Below are 18648 nucleotides of genomic sequence, written 5' to 3' on the forward strand. Positions count from 1 at the left end.
CCTCCCTGGTTTATGCACACATATGTATAAGGTATCTCATTATATAGATATATATATATACCATATGTGTGAGTGTGTATACACACAAGAGAGAAAGAACAAAAACACTTGAGGCAAAATAATATAGTAAATTAAAAAACCTTATCCTTAGAACCAGCCTTTCGTGATGATAAAAGGTAACATTTAAGTCTTTCAAAAGATGTCTACTTTTAAGCAGTTGGTAGTTGGAGCGTGGCTGTGTTGCTATTTCTGTTAACTTTGTGTTTCCTTCGGTGTGTATCCTTCTTAATACATTCATGAAATAATCTTGTTAGGAGGCACCATTTTCCTTAAAACCTGAAACAGTATCAGTTCATGCAGCTGGGAGGTTTCTTGCTTCCTGGGTCTACTTTTTGTAATGTCAGTTGTATGAGGTAGTCAACAGCTTGGCAGAAAATAAAAGTCAAAGGCTTATTTTTTTAAGCATAAGTCATCTTCCCAAGGTAGTTAGCAGGCACATATCCTTTCTGTCCTTGAGCTTCAGCTAACCACCACTCTTTATTGCCACTTAGGTCACAAAATCTAAGTATATGGACTCTTTGGTACTCCTGAAGGCTGAGTTCATGGTCACTCCGTGCTTGGAAGGCATGAACAGCATAGAAAATCTAGACAAAAAAACAACATTGGAATCAAACTCTAAAAAGTTAGGCAACACAATAAAGCTTTCCAATTTTTTAAAAGCAATGCCAAAGTTTTCTTATTTTATCAAAGCCACTTTGTCCAGCTTCTTCTGTTGGATTTTTTTTTTTTTTTTTTTTTTTGCAAAAGTATGGCCCAGAAGAGAGTAGAGTGAAACAGGCATTTTTATATCTTGTTCGGAGGAGTCTGAACTGTGCTTGAAGGCAATTTGGCAGTTTCTATTAAAGCCATTTTTTAAGGTTAATTCTTTTGTAGTAGATAATAGCTCTCAGAATCTCTTTAGAATCTCAGAAATAGAAATATTTTGGCAGAGATTTTTGTACAACAGTGTTACTGCCATACCCATTTATAAGGTGGAAAGTGGGGGTAGGGAGGGTAACACTAAAGGTTCACCAAAAGGAGAACAGTTAAATTGTAGACCATCCTGTTGTTCTATCCTACGAATAGAAATTTGTAGTCACTAAAAATGGTATTTTCTGAGACTATAACATGGGCAAGTGTTTAAGGTAAAATATTAACCAGAAAAAAAAAAGAATATAAAATCGGTGATACAATATTAGCCTAATTTTATACAATAGGTTCGGTGAGTGGTGGGATATAAGTGATTTTCATTTTTACTTCTTTGTTCCTTTTCTTATTTTCCAAATTTTTATAATGACAACATATGAAATTTTTTAAAAGTTTTTTAAGTGACTAAAAAACCTAACAGAACATATTTCAGTCTAAAGGATTTTCCTCTGACCTCAAAGAACATTTTGTAATTATAAGATGTATAAGAGGCCCCAGAGTAAGTGTTTTGTCCCTCTTCTGCTATTATCATAAGACTAGTAATAAAAAAGTATATACCTATAGTATAAAATCCAAGGAGCTCGACTCGACGGCACTGGTTTTTTTTTTCTTTTATATAGTACAAAATTAATAAATTAAATTAAGGACAACACTAGAGGCTCTAACACATAGCATAAATTCAATACAAACCATAAGTAAAAATGCACAAACACCAGACGATGAACTACATAACTGGGAGCTCCTGAAAATTAAACACTTATGGTCATCAAAAGACCTCACTGAAAGAGTAAAAAGAGAACCTATGTATTGGGGAAAAAAAAATTGGCTACAATGTATCTGACAAAGGTCTAATCTCTAAAATCTATAGAACATTTCAACACTCAATAACAAAAAGACAAATAATCCAATTAAAAAATGGGCAAAGGATATGAACAGACACTTCACCAAAGAAGACATTCAAGCAGCTAACAGTCATATGAGAAAATGCTTGCATCATTAGCCATTAAAGAAATGCAAATCAAAACTACAATGAGATACCACCTCACCCCGACATTACTAGCATGAATCAAAAAAACAGAAAATAACAAATATTGGAGAGGGTGCAGGGAGATTAGAACTCTTCTGCAGTGCTGGTGGGCATGTAAAATGCTACAACCACTTTGGGAAACCATATGGTGCCTCCTTAAAAAGCTAGAAATAGAAATACCTTATAATCCAGCAGTCCCACTCCTAGGGATATATCCTAGAGAAATAAGAGCTATCACACAAATAGGTATATGCAAACCCATGTTCAATGCAGCATTGTTCACTATAGCAAAAAATGGAAACAACCGAAGTGCCCATCAACAGATGAATGGATAAACAAATTATGGTACATACACACAATGGAATACTATGCAACGATAAAAAACAATGATGAATCTGTGAAACATCTCACAACATGGATAAATCTGGAGGGCATTATGCTGAAATAAATCACAAAAGGATAAGTACTATATGAGACCACTATTATAAAAACTCATTGTGTTAGGCTGGGTTCTCTAGAGAAGCAAAACCAATAGAGTGTATAAATAAATATATATAGAGTGATTTATATCAAGGAAATGGCTCATGCAGTTGTAGCAGCTGGAACGTCTCAAACCCATGTGTCAGGATAGAGGCCTCTGATTCCTGTAACTGCAGGGACTGGTGAATCCAAGATTGGAAGATCAGAGAGCAGAGCTGTTGCTCACAGGCTGCAAAGATCAACGAATCCCAAGATCAGCATGCAAGACCACAGGTAAGCTGCTACCTCAAGTCCTAAGAACCAGAGGTCAGAAGAACAGGAGCCAGCTGCAGATCCAGGGCAAGCAAAAGCCCACAAGCCTTGCCAGAACATCCACGGACATTCAATGCAGGCCACACACCCAAGAAAACTCCCTTTCAACTGACTGGCTACTCACAGCAGATTCCATCATGGAGGTGATCATGTTATATCAAATCTCATCACGGAAGTGATTACAACATCGTATGCCTGCCAAACTACGTAATTGCCAAGTCACTGAAAATCATGGCCCAGCCAAGCTGACACAACCTTAACCATTACACTCATGAAAAGGTTCGCACACAGAAAGAAACAATCTTGAAGGCTATGGGGGTCGGGGGAGGCAGGGAGGGAAAAACACTAACTAGGCAATAGATAAGTGGTAACTTTGGTGAAGGGTAAGACAGTACACAATACTGGGGAAGTCAGCACAACTTGTCCAAGGCAAAGTCATATAAGCTTCCTAGACACATCCAAATACCTTGAGGGACTGAGTTACTGGGGCTGAGGGCTGGGGACCATGGTCTTGGAGGACATCTAGGTCAATTAGCATAATACAGTTCATAAAGAAAATGTTCTACATCCTACTTGGCTAAGTGGCATCTGAGGTCTTAAAAGCTTGCAAGCATCCATCTAAAATACATTTATTGGTCTCATCATGTTCAGAGCAAAGGAGAATGAAGAAAACCAAAGACACAAGGAAAATATAAATTCATAGGACTAATGGACCACATGAACCACAGTGTCCACCAGCCTGAGCCCAGAAGAAATAGATGGTGCTGGGGTACCAGCACCTACAGCCCTGACAGGGATCACAATAGAGAGTTCTGGACAAAGCAGGAGAAAAATGTACAGCAAAATTCAAATTCACACACACACAAAAAAGACCAGACTTACTGGTCTGACAGACTGGAGGGACCTTCAAGACTATGGCCCCCAGACACCCTGCTAACTCAGAACCGAAGCCACTTCTGAAGTCCACCTTTCAGCAAAAGACTAGACAGGCCTATAAAACAAGCAGTAACACATTAGGAAGGTGCTTCTTAGTTCAGTCAAGTACAGGAGATCAAACGGGCAACACCTGCCCAAAGCAAAGACCAGAAGGCAGGAAGGGACAGGAAACCTGGACAAATGGACACAGAGAACCCAGGATGGAAAGGAGGAGAGTGCTGACACAATGTGACAAAACAATTTGTGTATAAATTTTTGAATAAGACACTACTTTGTGATGTAAAATTTCACCTAAAACACAATTTTAAAAAATAAACCAATTGACTAAAAACATTTATTCATTCACTCAATTAAATATCAACTAAGAACCAGATGCTACGTTTTCAAGGAACTTAACAAATCACCTGGGAAAAAAATCCAAAAAAAGAAAACAAACTACACATACAGATGATGTTTTTGTTGTCATTGTTACATGCTATCGAGGCAGTTCTGACTCGTAAGAACCCTATGTACAATAGAACAAAACACTGCTGGGTCCTGTGCCATCCTCACATTTATTGCTATGTTTGAGCCCACTGTTGCAGCCATTGTGTCAAGCCATCTCTTTGAGGGTCTTCCTCTTTTTTGCTGACCTTCTACTTTACCAAGCAATGATGTCCTTCTCCAGAGACTGGTCTCTCCTTATAAAATGTCCAAAGTACGTGAGACGAAGTCTCGCCATCCTTGCTTCTAAAGAGCATTCTGGCTATACTTCTTCCAAGACAGATTTGTTCATACTTCTGGCAGTCCATGATATATTCAATATTATTCCTTAACACTGTAATTCAAAGGCATTGATTCTTCTTTGATCTTCCTTATTCACTGTCCAGCTTTCACATGCATATGAGGTGACTGAAAATACCATGACTTGGGTCCTCACCATAGTCCTCAAAGTGACATCTTCGCTTTTTAACACTTTAAAGAGGTCTTTTGCAGCAAATTTGCCAATGCAATTTGTCATTTGATTTCTTGACGGTTGCATTCATGGGTGTTGATTGTGAATCCAAGTAAAATGAAATCCTTGAACTTCAATCTTATTCTTTGTTTATCATAATGTTGCTTATTGATCCAGTTGTGAGCATTTTTTTCCTTACGTTGAGATGCAATTCATACTGAAGGCTGTAGTCTTTGATCTTCATCAGTAAGTGCTTCAAGTCCTCTTCACTCTTAGCAAGCAAAGTTGTGTCATCTGCCTAACACAAGCTGTTATTGATTCTTCCTCCAATCCTGATGCCCCATTCTTCTTCATGTAGTCCAGCTTCTCAGACTGTTTGCTCAGCATACAGTCTGAATAAGCATGGTGAAAGGATATAACCCTAGCACACACCTTTCCTGACTTTAAACCATACTGTATCCCCTTGTTCTGTTCGAACGACTGCCTCTTGATCTATGTACAGGTTCCTCATGAGCACAATTAAGTGTTCTGGAATTCCTGTTCTTCACAATGTTATCCATAATTTTTTATGATCCACACAGTTGAAATTGTAGTAGTGTTATATATTAAACATTGGCTATAGATTCCCATTAAATTGTACGTTTAAAGTACAGAACTATAATGTATACTTTCAACATTTTAGATGATCATAGTCCAAAACCTGGGTCCAAAATTTATGATGAGCATAATGTTAGACTACATGTTAGAATTTTTCGACCTGTCATGGATTTAGGAGTTGAAGGATTTCTTACTCTTTTGAATATTTTCACTATTCTATGCTGTCTTTCTAACTTTAAATGTTAATGCGTTTTGGGCCAGACACATTAATTGTTATAAATTTGACCCATAATCATCTAATCCTCTTCTCATCTTCCTTGGAATTTATTAAAATATATTTTATTGGTTGCTTCTTTGTACTCTGTAAAGTTCTGGTTCATTTTATGTACAATATTCTATAAATACAGCCTAGTTCTCCAGAGCATTTACTTTTTTTTTTTTAATAACACTGCTGTATTACTGACTCATATCCAATTTATTACCAACTGTTTATAACCACCGGATCTTTCCCTGTGGTACCATTGCCAGTTCAGCATTCCCGTATTCTATATTTGTACATTTAGTTATTCCTCCCTTAGTGAATTCCATTACCTGTCTTCACTTAATCTTACTTTATTGATTTCACCCCAGTTCTCCAATTAACAAAAATTGTAATATATTTTAATCTTCATTTCCAAAACTAAAATGCTGTAAAACCAGCATTTACAGTATTACATGTAGCTCAGGGAGCCAAGATAGTTTTGTTGAAGAAAAAATGCCCATTTTTCTCTCTCACCAAAGGAGCTGAGCATTCAAGTTCTTCAGTTAAAAATTATATACTTTTATTATACAAGTAATTTTGGTACAGAAATAATTTTAAATAAAGGTGCTTACCTTTAAGCAAAAAGAAAAAATTGCCCAACTGCTATTAGTGTCTTGTGTTTTTTTTCTTTCCTGTGTTCCTCCCTCCCTACCTCCCTTTCTTCCTTCGTACTTAACTACTTGAAGTAGTAATAAAAATGAAATTATATATAATTTTGGCAACAAACCTTTTTACTTCAAACTATATTTGAAAATCTTTTATGACAATAAGTCTTTCTTTAAAACATCATCTTGATGACTAATTAAGTACATTAAAATTCAGCCTGTCAACTTTTTGAAGCACTTCCTAAACAATGATGTATAGTAGACACACACACACATAGCATTGTCACCATAAGTGGTTGAAAAATGTAAAGATGAAGGATGAGACCATGAATTTAGGATTAGTGGCAAAACAACTTTTTAAAAGTAAAAAATGATATTCTCCATATTATTTATGTGCAAAATAAAAAGAAAACTGATTCTCAGATGTTGAACTTCCCTAAGAAAATGGGTTTTAGCCTTTATTAAAGCTAGCCTTCTTTGAAAAATACCAAAGATTGCATCACATTATCACAACGGCCCTGCTTGTAAAACAAGGTACCTTAGAGACAGTGGTAGAAGGACCCCCAAATTCCCACTCCCTGTTATATATGTCTTATAAAATCCACTTCTCATAATTGTAGATGGAACCTGTGAATATGACAGGATTTCAATTCCATGAGTAGGTTATATGGCAAAGGTGAAGAGATTTTGCAGAGGTTCATAATAAGGTCCAAACGGGAGATTCTCCTGGGTGGGCCTTACCTATCAGATAACTCCATTAAAAGAGAGTCCAGGCCTTTCCTGAAGGGGGAGATTTAAAGGTATAGAGAGGGTCTGCTGCAGGCCTTGAAGAAGTAAACAGCCATGTTGTGAACTGTCTATAGAGAAAGACATGTGGCAAGAATCTGACAGCTGCTTCTAGTTACTGAAAGTGGTCCCTGGCTGACTGCCAGCAGAAAACAGAGGCCTCTGTTCTATGGGTCTAAGGAACTGAATTTTTCCCAACAATCATATTAGCTTAGAAGAGAACTCTGAGCTCTAGAAAGGAGCACAACCTGGCCAACATCTTGATTGTAGCCAAGTGAGGCCCTAAACAGAGCACTCAATTAAGCTGTGCCTGGGCTCCTGACCACAAAGACTGTGAGAAAATAAACCTGTGTTGTTTTAAGCCATAAAGTTTATGGTAATGTGTTATGCAGCATATAAAACTAATATAAATGATGCCATTATGATTTTATGGGCTAAAGAGGAAGTACATTAGAATAGAAGGCTTTTATTATATTCCTTGATGTAGTAAACAGCAGTTGCTATTCTTAGGTGCCACTGAGTCAGTTCTAACTCATAGTGACGAAATGCTGCCTGGTCATGTGCCATCCACACAGTCATTACTATGCTTGAGTGCATTGATGCAGCCACTGTGTCAACCCATCTGACTGAGGGTCTTCCTCTTTTTTGCTGGCTTTCTACCAAGCATGATGTCTTTCTCCAGGGACTGGTTCCTCCTGATAACACATCCAAAGTAAACAATATGAAGTCTTGCTTCACTTCTAAGGAACATGCTGGCTGTACTTCTTCCAAGACAGGTTTGTTTGTACTTCTGGCTGTCCATGGCATATTCAGTATTCTTCTCCAGCACCATAATTCAAAGGTGTCAGTTCTTTGGTCTTCCTTATTTTTGGTCCAGCTTTCACATGCATATGAGGTGTTTCAAAATATCATGGCTTGGGTCCTCACCTTAGTCCTCAAAGTGACATCTTTGATTTTCAACACTTTAGAGTCTTTTGCAGAAGATTTACCCAATGCAATACGTCATTTGATCTTGACCGCTGTTGCATGGATGTTGATTGTGGATCCAAGTAAACTGAAATTCTTGACAACTTCAATATTTTCTTAGTTTATTATGCTGTTGCTTATTATTCTAGTTGTGAAGATTTTGTTTTCTTTATGTTGAGGTGTAATACATACTGAAGGCTGTAGTCTTTGATCTTCATTGGTAATTGCTTCAGAAACCCTGGTGGCATAGTGGTTAAGCGCTACAGCTGCTAACCAAGAGGTCGGCAGTTCAAATCCACCAGGCGCTCCTTGAAACTCTATGGGGCAGTTCTACTCTGTCCTGTTGGGTCGCTATGAGTCAGAAATGGCTCGAGGGCAGTGGGTTTGGTTTTGGCTTGGTAGTAATTGCTTCAAGTCCTCTTCACTTTCAACAAGTAAGGTTGTGTCATTTGCATATTGCAGGTTGTTAATTAGTCTTCCTCCAATCTTGATGCCATGTTCTTCATATAGTCCAGTTTCTCAGATTATTTGCTCAGCATACAAATTGAATAAGTGTGGTGAAAGGATACAACCCTGACACACACCTTTTCTGATTTTGAACGCACAGACCACAAAAATTAGAAACAAAGAAGAAGGATCAGTAGTTGGAAAATATGGTCTTGGTGATAGAAACGACGCTGGAGATCGCATGATGCAATTTTGCAAGACCAATGACTTCTTTACTGAAAATACCTTTTTTTAGCAACATAAATGATGACTACATACATGGACCACCCCAGACGTAATACACAGGAATAAAATCGACTATATCTGTGGAAAGAGATGATGGAGAAGCTCAATATTACCAGTAAGAACAAGGCCAGGGGCCAATTGCAGAACAGACCATCAGTTGCTCATATGCAAGTTCAAGTTGATGCTGGAGAAAATTAGAGCAAGTCCACAAGAGCCAAAATGTGACCTTGAGTGTATCACACCTGAATTTAGAAACCATCTCAAGAATAGATTTGACCCATTGAAATGACCCAAGACCAGACAAGTTGTGGAATGACATCAAAGACATCAAACATAAAGCAAAAGGTCATTAAAAACATGAGAAAAAAGGAAAAGACCAAAATGGTGTCAAAAGAGACTCTGAAACTTGCTCTTGAACATAGAATGGCTTAAGTGAATAGAAGAAATGATGAAGTAAAAGTCTTGAACAGAAGATTTCACAGAGCAGTTTGGTAAGACAAATTAAATATCATGATGAAATGAGTAAAGGCCTAGAGTTAGAAAACCAAAAGGGAAGAACACACTTAGCATTTCCTAAGCTGAAAAAAGTGAAGGCAAAATTCAAGCACCAAATTGCAATATTGAAGGATTCTACAGGGAAAATATTGAACAACACAGGAAGCATCAAAAGAAGACGGAAGAATACAGAGTCACTGTACCAAAAAGAATTGGTTGACGTCCAGCCATTTCAGGAGGTAGCACATGATCAAGAACTGATGACACTGAAGGAAGAAGTCCAAGCTGCACTAAAGGCATTGGTAAAAAACGAGGCTCCAGGAGTTGTTGGGATACCAATTGAGATGTTTCAACAAACAGATGCAATGCTGGAAGTGCTCATTTATCTACGCCAAACAATTTGGAAGACAGCTACCTGGCCAACAGGCTGGAAGAGATACCTATTCCATGGTTCTGAGACCACAATAAGTTCAGTCACCAATAACACCCATCACTGTGTGTCATCCAGTAAGCACCACCTTTCATTAAGGAAAATATCCCACTATAGATATTATATGTTCATATTTCTATTATCCATAAGATTCCTGATCTATGAGGGCCATCCCTGAAAATGTTGGAAACTTTGTATCTGAAAATCTTCAGTCTTTCTTGGGTGGGAGAGCCGATAACCAAGTTATGCCTCTAGGCAAGTGGTTTCTTACCTTTTTAGATGAAATTTTCGTTTTGAAAATCTGTTGAAAGCTATGGCCTAGGAAGATAAGGGTAAACTTCAAGGTAACCACAAAGAAAGTTAACAAACCTACTCATCAAAATAAAGACGAAAAGCATAATGTCTCAATAAAAACAAAATCTACAGAAACAAAAGAAATCCACAAACAAAAGGAACTCAGCACAGGAGAGTAAAAGGATCAAAGAACATGTCAGTGCTAAAAAAAAAAAAAAAAAAAAAAAAGCACTACAAAATGACAGCAATAAACTCACACATATCAATAATTACACTGAATGTAAATGGCCTAAATGCACCCAAAAAGAGGCACAGAATGACAGGATCCATCAATATGCTATCTATGAGAGACAAACCTTAGAAACAAAGATGTAAATTTATTAAAAATCAAAGGATGGAAAAATATATACATATCAAGCAAACAACTACCAAAAAAGAGCAGGAGTGGCAATACTAATCTCAGATAAAATAAACTTTAAAACAAAATCCACCATTTAAGAGACAAAGAAGGGCATTATGTAATGATTAAAGGGATGATCCGTCATGAACACTTAACCATAATAAACATTTATGCACACATACAAAAAAAAAAAAACACCTATGTCTAGCTTGACTGTTAAACTTTAATGTTCAGGATAATTATATTAAAATTTTCCATTTTTTTCCAATTTATTGAATTATTATCTTGGGATTCAGGGTTTGCTAAAATGCTAATTCTCTGAGAAATCCCGGGAGTGAATTCCTGTATGAACACACTAACCAAGTATAATTTATGGAAGAATAAATCACTAGAGATGAATACATCAAGAAATGAGAAACTAAATTTTAGATTCATCAACCAATGGGATATTGAAGTCACTCAAGGCTATAGCAGGGTAAAAGGTAGAAAATAGATGTGACAGATACTGATGTTTCTGTGAATGAGGCTAGTGAATGCAACACCTGTAGCTGAAAGCAGAGAGCAAGAGGATTGTGTAATACAGTGAAACCTGTGAGAGCTGCAACTCAACAGGACTTCCTTCAAGGACTATCCAGGTCTCACAAGTTTCCTGCCTTTGACAGGGTGGAGTCTTAATTTTCTATCAATTGTTTTAGTGGGAAATATTTGAGTTTTCCTTCTCTGACAGGTTTCCCCTTTACACAAGTTCTAGCTTTCACAGGTTTTATTGTACTGTGTTCCAGGAACTGTCCTAAAAACTAGACATATATGTCCCAAGAATAGTCAGTTACTAAGTGTGAGGGTTTGAGTTTAAGCTTTAGTAGACTGAAGGAGAGCTTAGGTGCCTAGTCATTATATCATTCTACTTAACTAAGCATCAGTGGGGAGGTTAAAATATGTTCAGAAGACCTGGAAAAAAGACGTTATTTTTAGAATAGAATCAGTTTTCAGTTAAAGAATGTAGTTAAAGAAAAAATTCTCTGACAGAATTGGCAGATGATGGAAATACACCTGTAGGGCAGAGTTAATGAGTTTGGAAGAAAGAATGGAGTAATAGACTGGGCTCAAGACCATACAAAGGCACTTAGGAATAGTAAGGATATAAAGAATGGAGTATCAGGGAGTATGGAGTATGCATTTTAAGTGCTGACTATTGAAAACAAAGACGAATGGCATATTGGGCTTAGTTTCAGCAGTTTCTTTAAGGAGGGTGGGCATTGGATTTAATGGCTGGATAGTGTGTCTCATTCTGCTTGGTTGATATTCATTACTGATGAGGTACAAACCAAAGGGTGAATCCTTTGTTCATCTTGCCAGTGATAGGTGGTAATCCCAGTGGGGCTAGCTTCTGCAACCAGACAGACAAGGCTGGTGGTATCATCTGTTAATTAAAGGTACTGGAAAAATATTTAACACATTTCTTAGACTATTATAGCAATATGGAGATCATATTTACTTGAATATATATGCCAATTAAAGACAAAAATCCAAACAAAAAGAGAGCTATGGACTCCTTTTACTACAGATGTGCAAACATAGAAATAAGCACAAAATTTCTCACACATTTTAAGGAATTCAGAAACCCTCTCCCAAGATTCTTGGAACCCAGGTTAGGAACTTGACTCTAGTATAAAAATCACAGAGCCACAACAGTCCAAATCAGTCTGAATTTGTCTATTTATGAGATTTTTAGGGCCCCAAAGATGCCTCTGAATACCAGGTGTGGGTCAAGACTACTCCTCCACCTGTCCACTAGAGCCATCAGTAAGACTGGATTACAGCCTACAGCACCCCTTTGCCACGTACTTTTACAATTCTGGAGGAAAGCGAAAGAAGTGTTATTGCCGCAGTAGGAAGGGATAGGGAAAGAAAAGGCAGCCCAATGTGGCTTTCAGTGAAACCAGCACTGGTTTCAGTTGATGTTCCTGATAATAAAATAAAATCAAGAGAAAAAGTCTGAATAGCCACACAGAAAATTTCTTTGCAGGGCACCTCAATGAGCGAGATACTACTATATGCAGTGTATTCTCATTGTTTATAAAAATGATACAATTTACTCTCACTTTTCAATCACCTCACAGACTTCTATAACATACTGTTCTTTTAGACGCACCACAAATACAGAGTTGACCATTTTCTTCTCCCCACGCTTTCTAAGAGCCAGTAGAATGAAATCATCTACCTTCTAGCAAGAATTAGGAAGGTAACATAAGGCTTTCCCTCCACTGGTCACATTTACTCTGCTTCCAAGAGATAAAGAGTAGTTGCATGATGGGAAGAGTCAGAAACCCATTGGCCAATGTGCCTCTATTGACCGGGCTTAAGACATAAAGGGTAGATGTTCCTATGCGGCCTTTTCTTCTTCTCTTCCTTGAGTAGGTTTTCAGCAGTTGCATTCTCTTCTGCTGCTTTGTAGTAAGTTTACTGGGAAAGACTTTGCCTATGTACAGGGGAAATCTGCAATGCGGCCTGAGTAATTTCAGTGTAGCAGGGAGGTGTTAAGGATCCCATGTGGCCACAGATCCAAGATGCATTTTCTAATCCAGCTTTATGACAAAAACCCAAACTAACAATGTTTATATTTATATCCCTGACACCAGTGTCTATTTAGAATTGGTTCCAAACTCAGAAGAAAAAGGGAGCAAATAGTGCTTTACAGAGAGATACCATCACTACACTTTCTGTTTTGAGCAAAAGAAAATTATCTCATTTTTTTGTCTTGGTAATAAAAACTTCTAATGGGCCCAATTCACATGATGCATATGGATAGAATTCTTCAGAGAGAATTACTTTACAGTAGCAGCTAGCAGGAACTAGATTGATACCGTTTCAGACTACAAATCCCATACTAAAAGAGCCTAAGTGCTCAGTCTAAAAGTCCCCATAGAGCTAAGTTAGAATGAGAACTCAACATCAAGCCAGTTTTAGGGTGTCTTGACAAATTTGGTCTTGAAACTTCTGTCCCTCTAAGTTTTTGGGATAAGGCAAAGCCTTCCAGAACATTCAATCAGGTATACTGATTTCACTGATAAAAATTCATTGATTTGTTGATCTCATCATATAATATTGCCTTCTAGGAACTCTGAATAAATTAGGAGAGTGAACAAATAATAGCAAAATAGTGCTTTGAAATTTCAAGACAGAAGAGTGATAAGAATACAGTAATAGCCAGATGAGTTAAGAATCAGTCATGACTATGAGAAAATATTTGCAAATCATACAGTATATCTGATAAAGAATTTATACGTAGAGTATATAAAGAACTCTTGTAACTTTGTAGTAAGAGGATAAATAGCCCAGTTAAAAAATAAGCAAACATTTGAATAGATATTTCTCCAAAGAAGACATAGGTATGGCAGTAAGTGCATGAACAGATGCTCCACATCATTAGTCGTCGTCATCGTCGTTGTTGTTGTTAGGTGACGTCGAGTTTGTTCCATACAACAGAGCAAAACACTGCCCAGTCCTGCGCCATTAGTCATTAAAAAAAATGGGGAAACGTAAATTAAAATCACAGTGAGATGTCACTTCACATCCACTAGAATGGTTATTAAAAAAGTAAAAATAAAAAGATAAGAACTAATGTTGAAGAGGATGTGGGGAAACTGCAACTTACACCCTCACACATTGCTCGTGGGTATGTAAATGGTGCAGCTGCTTTGAAACACAGTTTGGCACTTCCTAAAACGTTTTGGTAAACATAAGTATCTCATACAAACCAGCAATTCCACTCCTAAATATCTACTCAAAAGAAATGAAGTTCACACAAAGACTTGTCCACAAAAGTTCACGGTAGCATTTTTCATAATAGCTCCAAACTAGAAAGAACCAAATGTCTATCAGTTGGTGAATGGATACACAAAATACGTTATATCCATAAAATGGAATACTATTAGGCAATAAAAAAGCAACAAAGTATGTATACATAGTGCAACATGGATGAATCTCAAAAACATTATGCTAAGTGAATAAGCCAAATGCAAAACACTGCATATTGTATTATCTCACTCATATGAAATTTGCACAAAAGACAAGCTAGAGAGACAGAAAGTAGATTACTGGTTTCCTGGGGCTGAGGCTGGGAAAGAAGAGTGACTGCAAATGCACAAAAGATCTTTGGGGTGATCTTTGGGGTGATGAAATTGGATTGGAGTGTTGGTTACAGAACTCTGTAAATGTACTAAAAACTCATTGAATTGTGCATTTAAAATGAATAAGTTTTATGGTACATAAACTAGACCTTATAAGGCTGTTTTTAAGGAAGAATTAGCCATGAGTTGGACAGCAGTCAATAAACTGTTGAGGAAAGAAATTAAATAGATAAGATCTTTTTGAAAGGAAATATGGAAGTATATCAAGGAATGTGTATGTAATTCCTAAAAATATTTGAAGATTAAAGGATATATATATATATGTGTATATATACACATACATACATATATACATATACATACAAAAAAAAATCACACCTGTTGCCATCAAGTTGATTCTGATTCATAGTGACCCTATAGGACAGAGTAGAACTGCCCCACAGGGTTTCCAAGGCTGTAATCTTTACGGAAGCAGACTGCCACATCTTTCTCCCGCAGAGAGGCTGGTGGGTTGAAACTCATCTTTTTGGTTATCAGCCAAGCACTTAACCACTGCACCACCAGGGAACCCTACATTATAGTTAACTTATCATTTTGTAAAAGGGTACCGTTAGCCTTTGTGTTGGTGCAGTGGGGGAAGGGTAGTTCTTAAAAGTCTCAGTATATGATATATACATTGTATAAGAGATTAAAATGATCAATTACTAGATAGCCTAATGAAGATTTCACTCTTACAGGAATTATGGACAGTTTCCCACATGCTACTGATGACAATTTGTTCAGTATTGAACTACTTTTCTCTGGTGGGGAGTATAAAAAGAACATCTTCATTCCACTCTAAGTACATAATGGTGGGGTAGTAATAATAAGAGCTGTATTTATTGTCTACTTTGTCCTGGGTACTTTACATCTTTACCTACACACATTATCTCTAATCTTCACATCAGCTCTACAAAGTAGGAATTATTGTCCTTTTGATGGCAACAGGTTTGTTTGCTTTTTGGCTCTCTCATTTGAGGAAAACAGGCTCACAGAATTAAATTACTTGCAAAAAGGTGTACAGAGAGTAAAAGTTAATAAAGTCAGAACACCTTGGTGTCAATTTACACTTTTCCACCAAGTTTTACAGTGAGACAGAGCACAGAGAAAGCATCTTTCATGATTTGAACAGCCAAGCATTTTTACATCAAGGTTCAAATTCTTACCTGTTCATCTACCTCTTGAAAACTGTCAGTGTCAGTGCCATTTACTTCACACTTTCCACATGTGCCACTAAGAGATGAGCTGCTGTCACTTATGCTGCCTTCTGGGGTACCTGTGACACTGTCACTAACTGGCCGTGAAGATACAAAGAGGCTGATGTTATCAAAATCATCATCACAGAACCTGTTTTCAGCATCCACTTTCTGCACTTTTGCTGGATTGTAGGGTTTTAGGAAGGAGGAATACACATATCCTTTTACAACTGGAAAGGAAAAAAAAAAAAAACCCAAGGTCATGTGTGTAGCCTTCCAAATATTTGTGCTTAAAGAGGCACACAGAGACCCCTGGGAAAATCTCAACTTGAAGATGGGTAGTTCTGTGAATCTCATGCAAAAATACTTACTTCCTGTGTCAACGAGCCACCTGCTTGTACTCCCCAGCGGGTCTTTCTGTTCCATCACAGCCACTAACTCCCCTTCCAGAAGATTAATGTCATATTCCTGTGTAGCATTGCACTTGCGCTTAGCTTGGTATAGTGCTTCTGCGCTGTACGTGGATAGAAGTTTGGAGCGGTGAGTGTCAGTTTGGCGTGGCAATTCTGGCTGGGAGAAGGAAGAAGAAACTTTGGTTTGGACGGATGTATAATAAACTCCTTACTGAGTTAGTAAATATTGTTCTATGGAGATTTTGTAAATGTAGTAGCCATACACTGATTTGTGATTATGTAGAGAAGAAAGAGCATTTGACTGAGAACCGGATGGCAGAGGTTCTAATCCCTCTTGGATGTTGAGCAAATTTTTAACTCTGTTTACCATACAGAAGATGATTTCTTGCTTATTCAGCACATGATAAATAATTTTTAATTAAGTAAATTGTACTTATACATGCCTTTTTCTGGGAAACAATATCAGTAAATTAGGTAGGAGTCAAGAGGGCTACACTCTGTCTCAGCTCTGCCACTAAGTGACTTTGAGAAAGCCCCTTGCTCTCCGGAGTCAGGGATCCTTTATCTAGAAAATGAAAGGGTTGGACTACATGATCTTTCTGTATAAAATTCTGTTCATTCATTCAACAAATGTTTATTGAAAGCTTATTTTGTACCAAGCACCTTTCTAGGTATTTGGGATACATCATGTACAAAATAGATAAATATCCATGACCTCATGGAGCTTGTAAAGGATAGAAAGGATAGAAATCAACCCAAGAGCAACAGGTTTCATTTAGTTTTGGTTTCAATGAATATTACGTAGGTAAATTTAGTATGGCTAAGTGATGGGCTAAATGATATGAGAAATAATAATGATGCTATGACTTGGGTACAAAAAGAGGTGACATTCATCATTGTCATTAATGATGCCAAACTCACCAGAATTTGTACAGGTTTCTTCTTTTCAAAACTCAGCTTCCTCTCAATAAAGGTGGCACTGTTGTCTTTCACAAAATTCAGATTGTGAATCTCTTCTAACACTCTATTCTGAATCTCAGAGATGCTTGTCGCCAAGAGTGGCACCTATAGGTGGAAATGATATGGCATTGTTCACAAGCAAGTACCTAGTAGTGAATTTGGTAAAGCTGTCATGGACAATTGAAACAGTGTAAGATACTTCTGGAGTGAAAACTGGGATCAACCTTAGAGCTTCTAGATAGATGGTCTAATTTGTTCTCTCTGGAAACCCCACTAAATTGACAGAGGTTTTTTTAAAGGTTCAAGTCTAAATAAAAGGAGATCTGAAGAAAAAATAGCAATAAAATTTTGGAAGAAAAGCTAAGGAATTGATAGCAGTAGATACTGCCATATGTTGTGGGAGTGGGTTAATGAGGCAAAGGGGCAAAAACAATACGTGCTAGTTAAGAGCCTATGGTAGTTTTAAAAATGAGCCAGCAAATTCTTTTCCATTCTTCCCATCAAGAGGAAAACTGGGTGGGTATTTATGAGTGGCATAGCAATTAAGAGCTATGGCTACTAACCAGAAGGTTGGCAGTTCAGATCCACGAGGCGCTCCTTGGAAACTCTATGGGGCAGTTCTACTCTGTCCTATAGGGTCGCTATGAGTTGGAATCTACTCAACAGTAATGGGTTTGGTTTGGTTTTGGTTTCAATGAATAGAATGCAGGGAAGGTGACGCCCCATCCTGTGCCATCCCCATGGGTATCAATAGTGGATTCAAGTAAAATGAAATCCTTGACAATTTCAGTCTTTTCTCCGTTTATCGTGATGTTGCTTACTGGTCCAGTTGTGTGGATTTTTGTTTTCTTTATGTTAAGGAGTAATCCATACTGAAAGCTTTGATCTTTGATCTTCATCATTAAGTGCTTCAAGTTCTCTTCACTTTCAGCAAGCAAGGTTGTATCATCTGCATATCACAGGTTGTTAATGAGTCTTCCTCCAATCTTGATACCATGTTCTTCTTCATACGGTCCAGCTTTTTGGATTATTTGCTCAGCATACATACTAAATAAGTATGGTGAAAGGGTACAACCCTGATCCACACCTTTCCTGAATTTAAACCATGCAGTATCCCCTTCTTCTGTTCAAACAACTACTGATTGGTCTTAGTATAGATTTCTCATGAGCACAATTTAGTGTTCTGAAATTCCCATTTTTCACAATGTTTATCCATAATTTGTTATGATCCACACAGTTGAATGCCTTTGCATAATCAATTGAACACAGGTAAATGTCTTTCTGGTATTCTCTGCCTTCAGCCATGATCCATCTGACATCAGCGATGATATCCATTGTTCCACGTCCTCTTCTGAATCCAGCTTGAATTTCTAGCAGTTCCCTGTCAATATATTGCTACAACCGCTTTTGAATGATCTTCAGCAAAATTTTATTTGCATGTAATATTAATGATATTGTTTGATTATTTCTGCATTCTGTTGGCTCATCTTTCTTTAGGATGGGTACAAATATGGACCTCTTCCAGCTGGTTGGCCAGGTAGCTATCTTCCAAAAATTTTTGGCATAGACAAGTGAGCACTGCCAGTGCTGCACCCGTTTTGAAATATTTCAGTTGATATTCTGTCAATTCCTAGAGCCTTGTTTTTTGC

The 18648-nt window shown here is 37.4% G+C and overlaps 1 protein-coding gene across 1 annotated transcript in view; it reads right to left on the reverse strand.

Annotated features, from left to right (window-relative positions):
- The window catches only part of ARHGEF38 (Rho guanine nucleotide exchange factor 38), a 159288-nt gene continuing 140640 nt past the window's right edge, over positions 1-18648 (reverse strand). Inside the window, exons 11-13 of the mRNA XM_064285485.1 lie at positions 16961-17104; positions 15597-16196; positions 1-644 (exon numbers count right to left, since the gene is read on the reverse strand). Coding sequence (XP_064141555.1) covers positions 459-644; positions 15597-16196; positions 16961-17104 — 930 coding nt within the window. The 3' untranslated portion in view covers positions 1-458. The remainder of the gene's footprint in view (positions 645-15596; positions 16197-16960; positions 17105-18648) is intronic.

This window comes from Loxodonta africana, chromosome 5, assembly GCF_030014295.1.
Source record: "Loxodonta africana isolate mLoxAfr1 chromosome 5, mLoxAfr1.hap2, whole genome shotgun sequence".
NCBI lineage: Eukaryota > Metazoa > Chordata > Mammalia > Proboscidea > Elephantidae > Loxodonta > Loxodonta africana.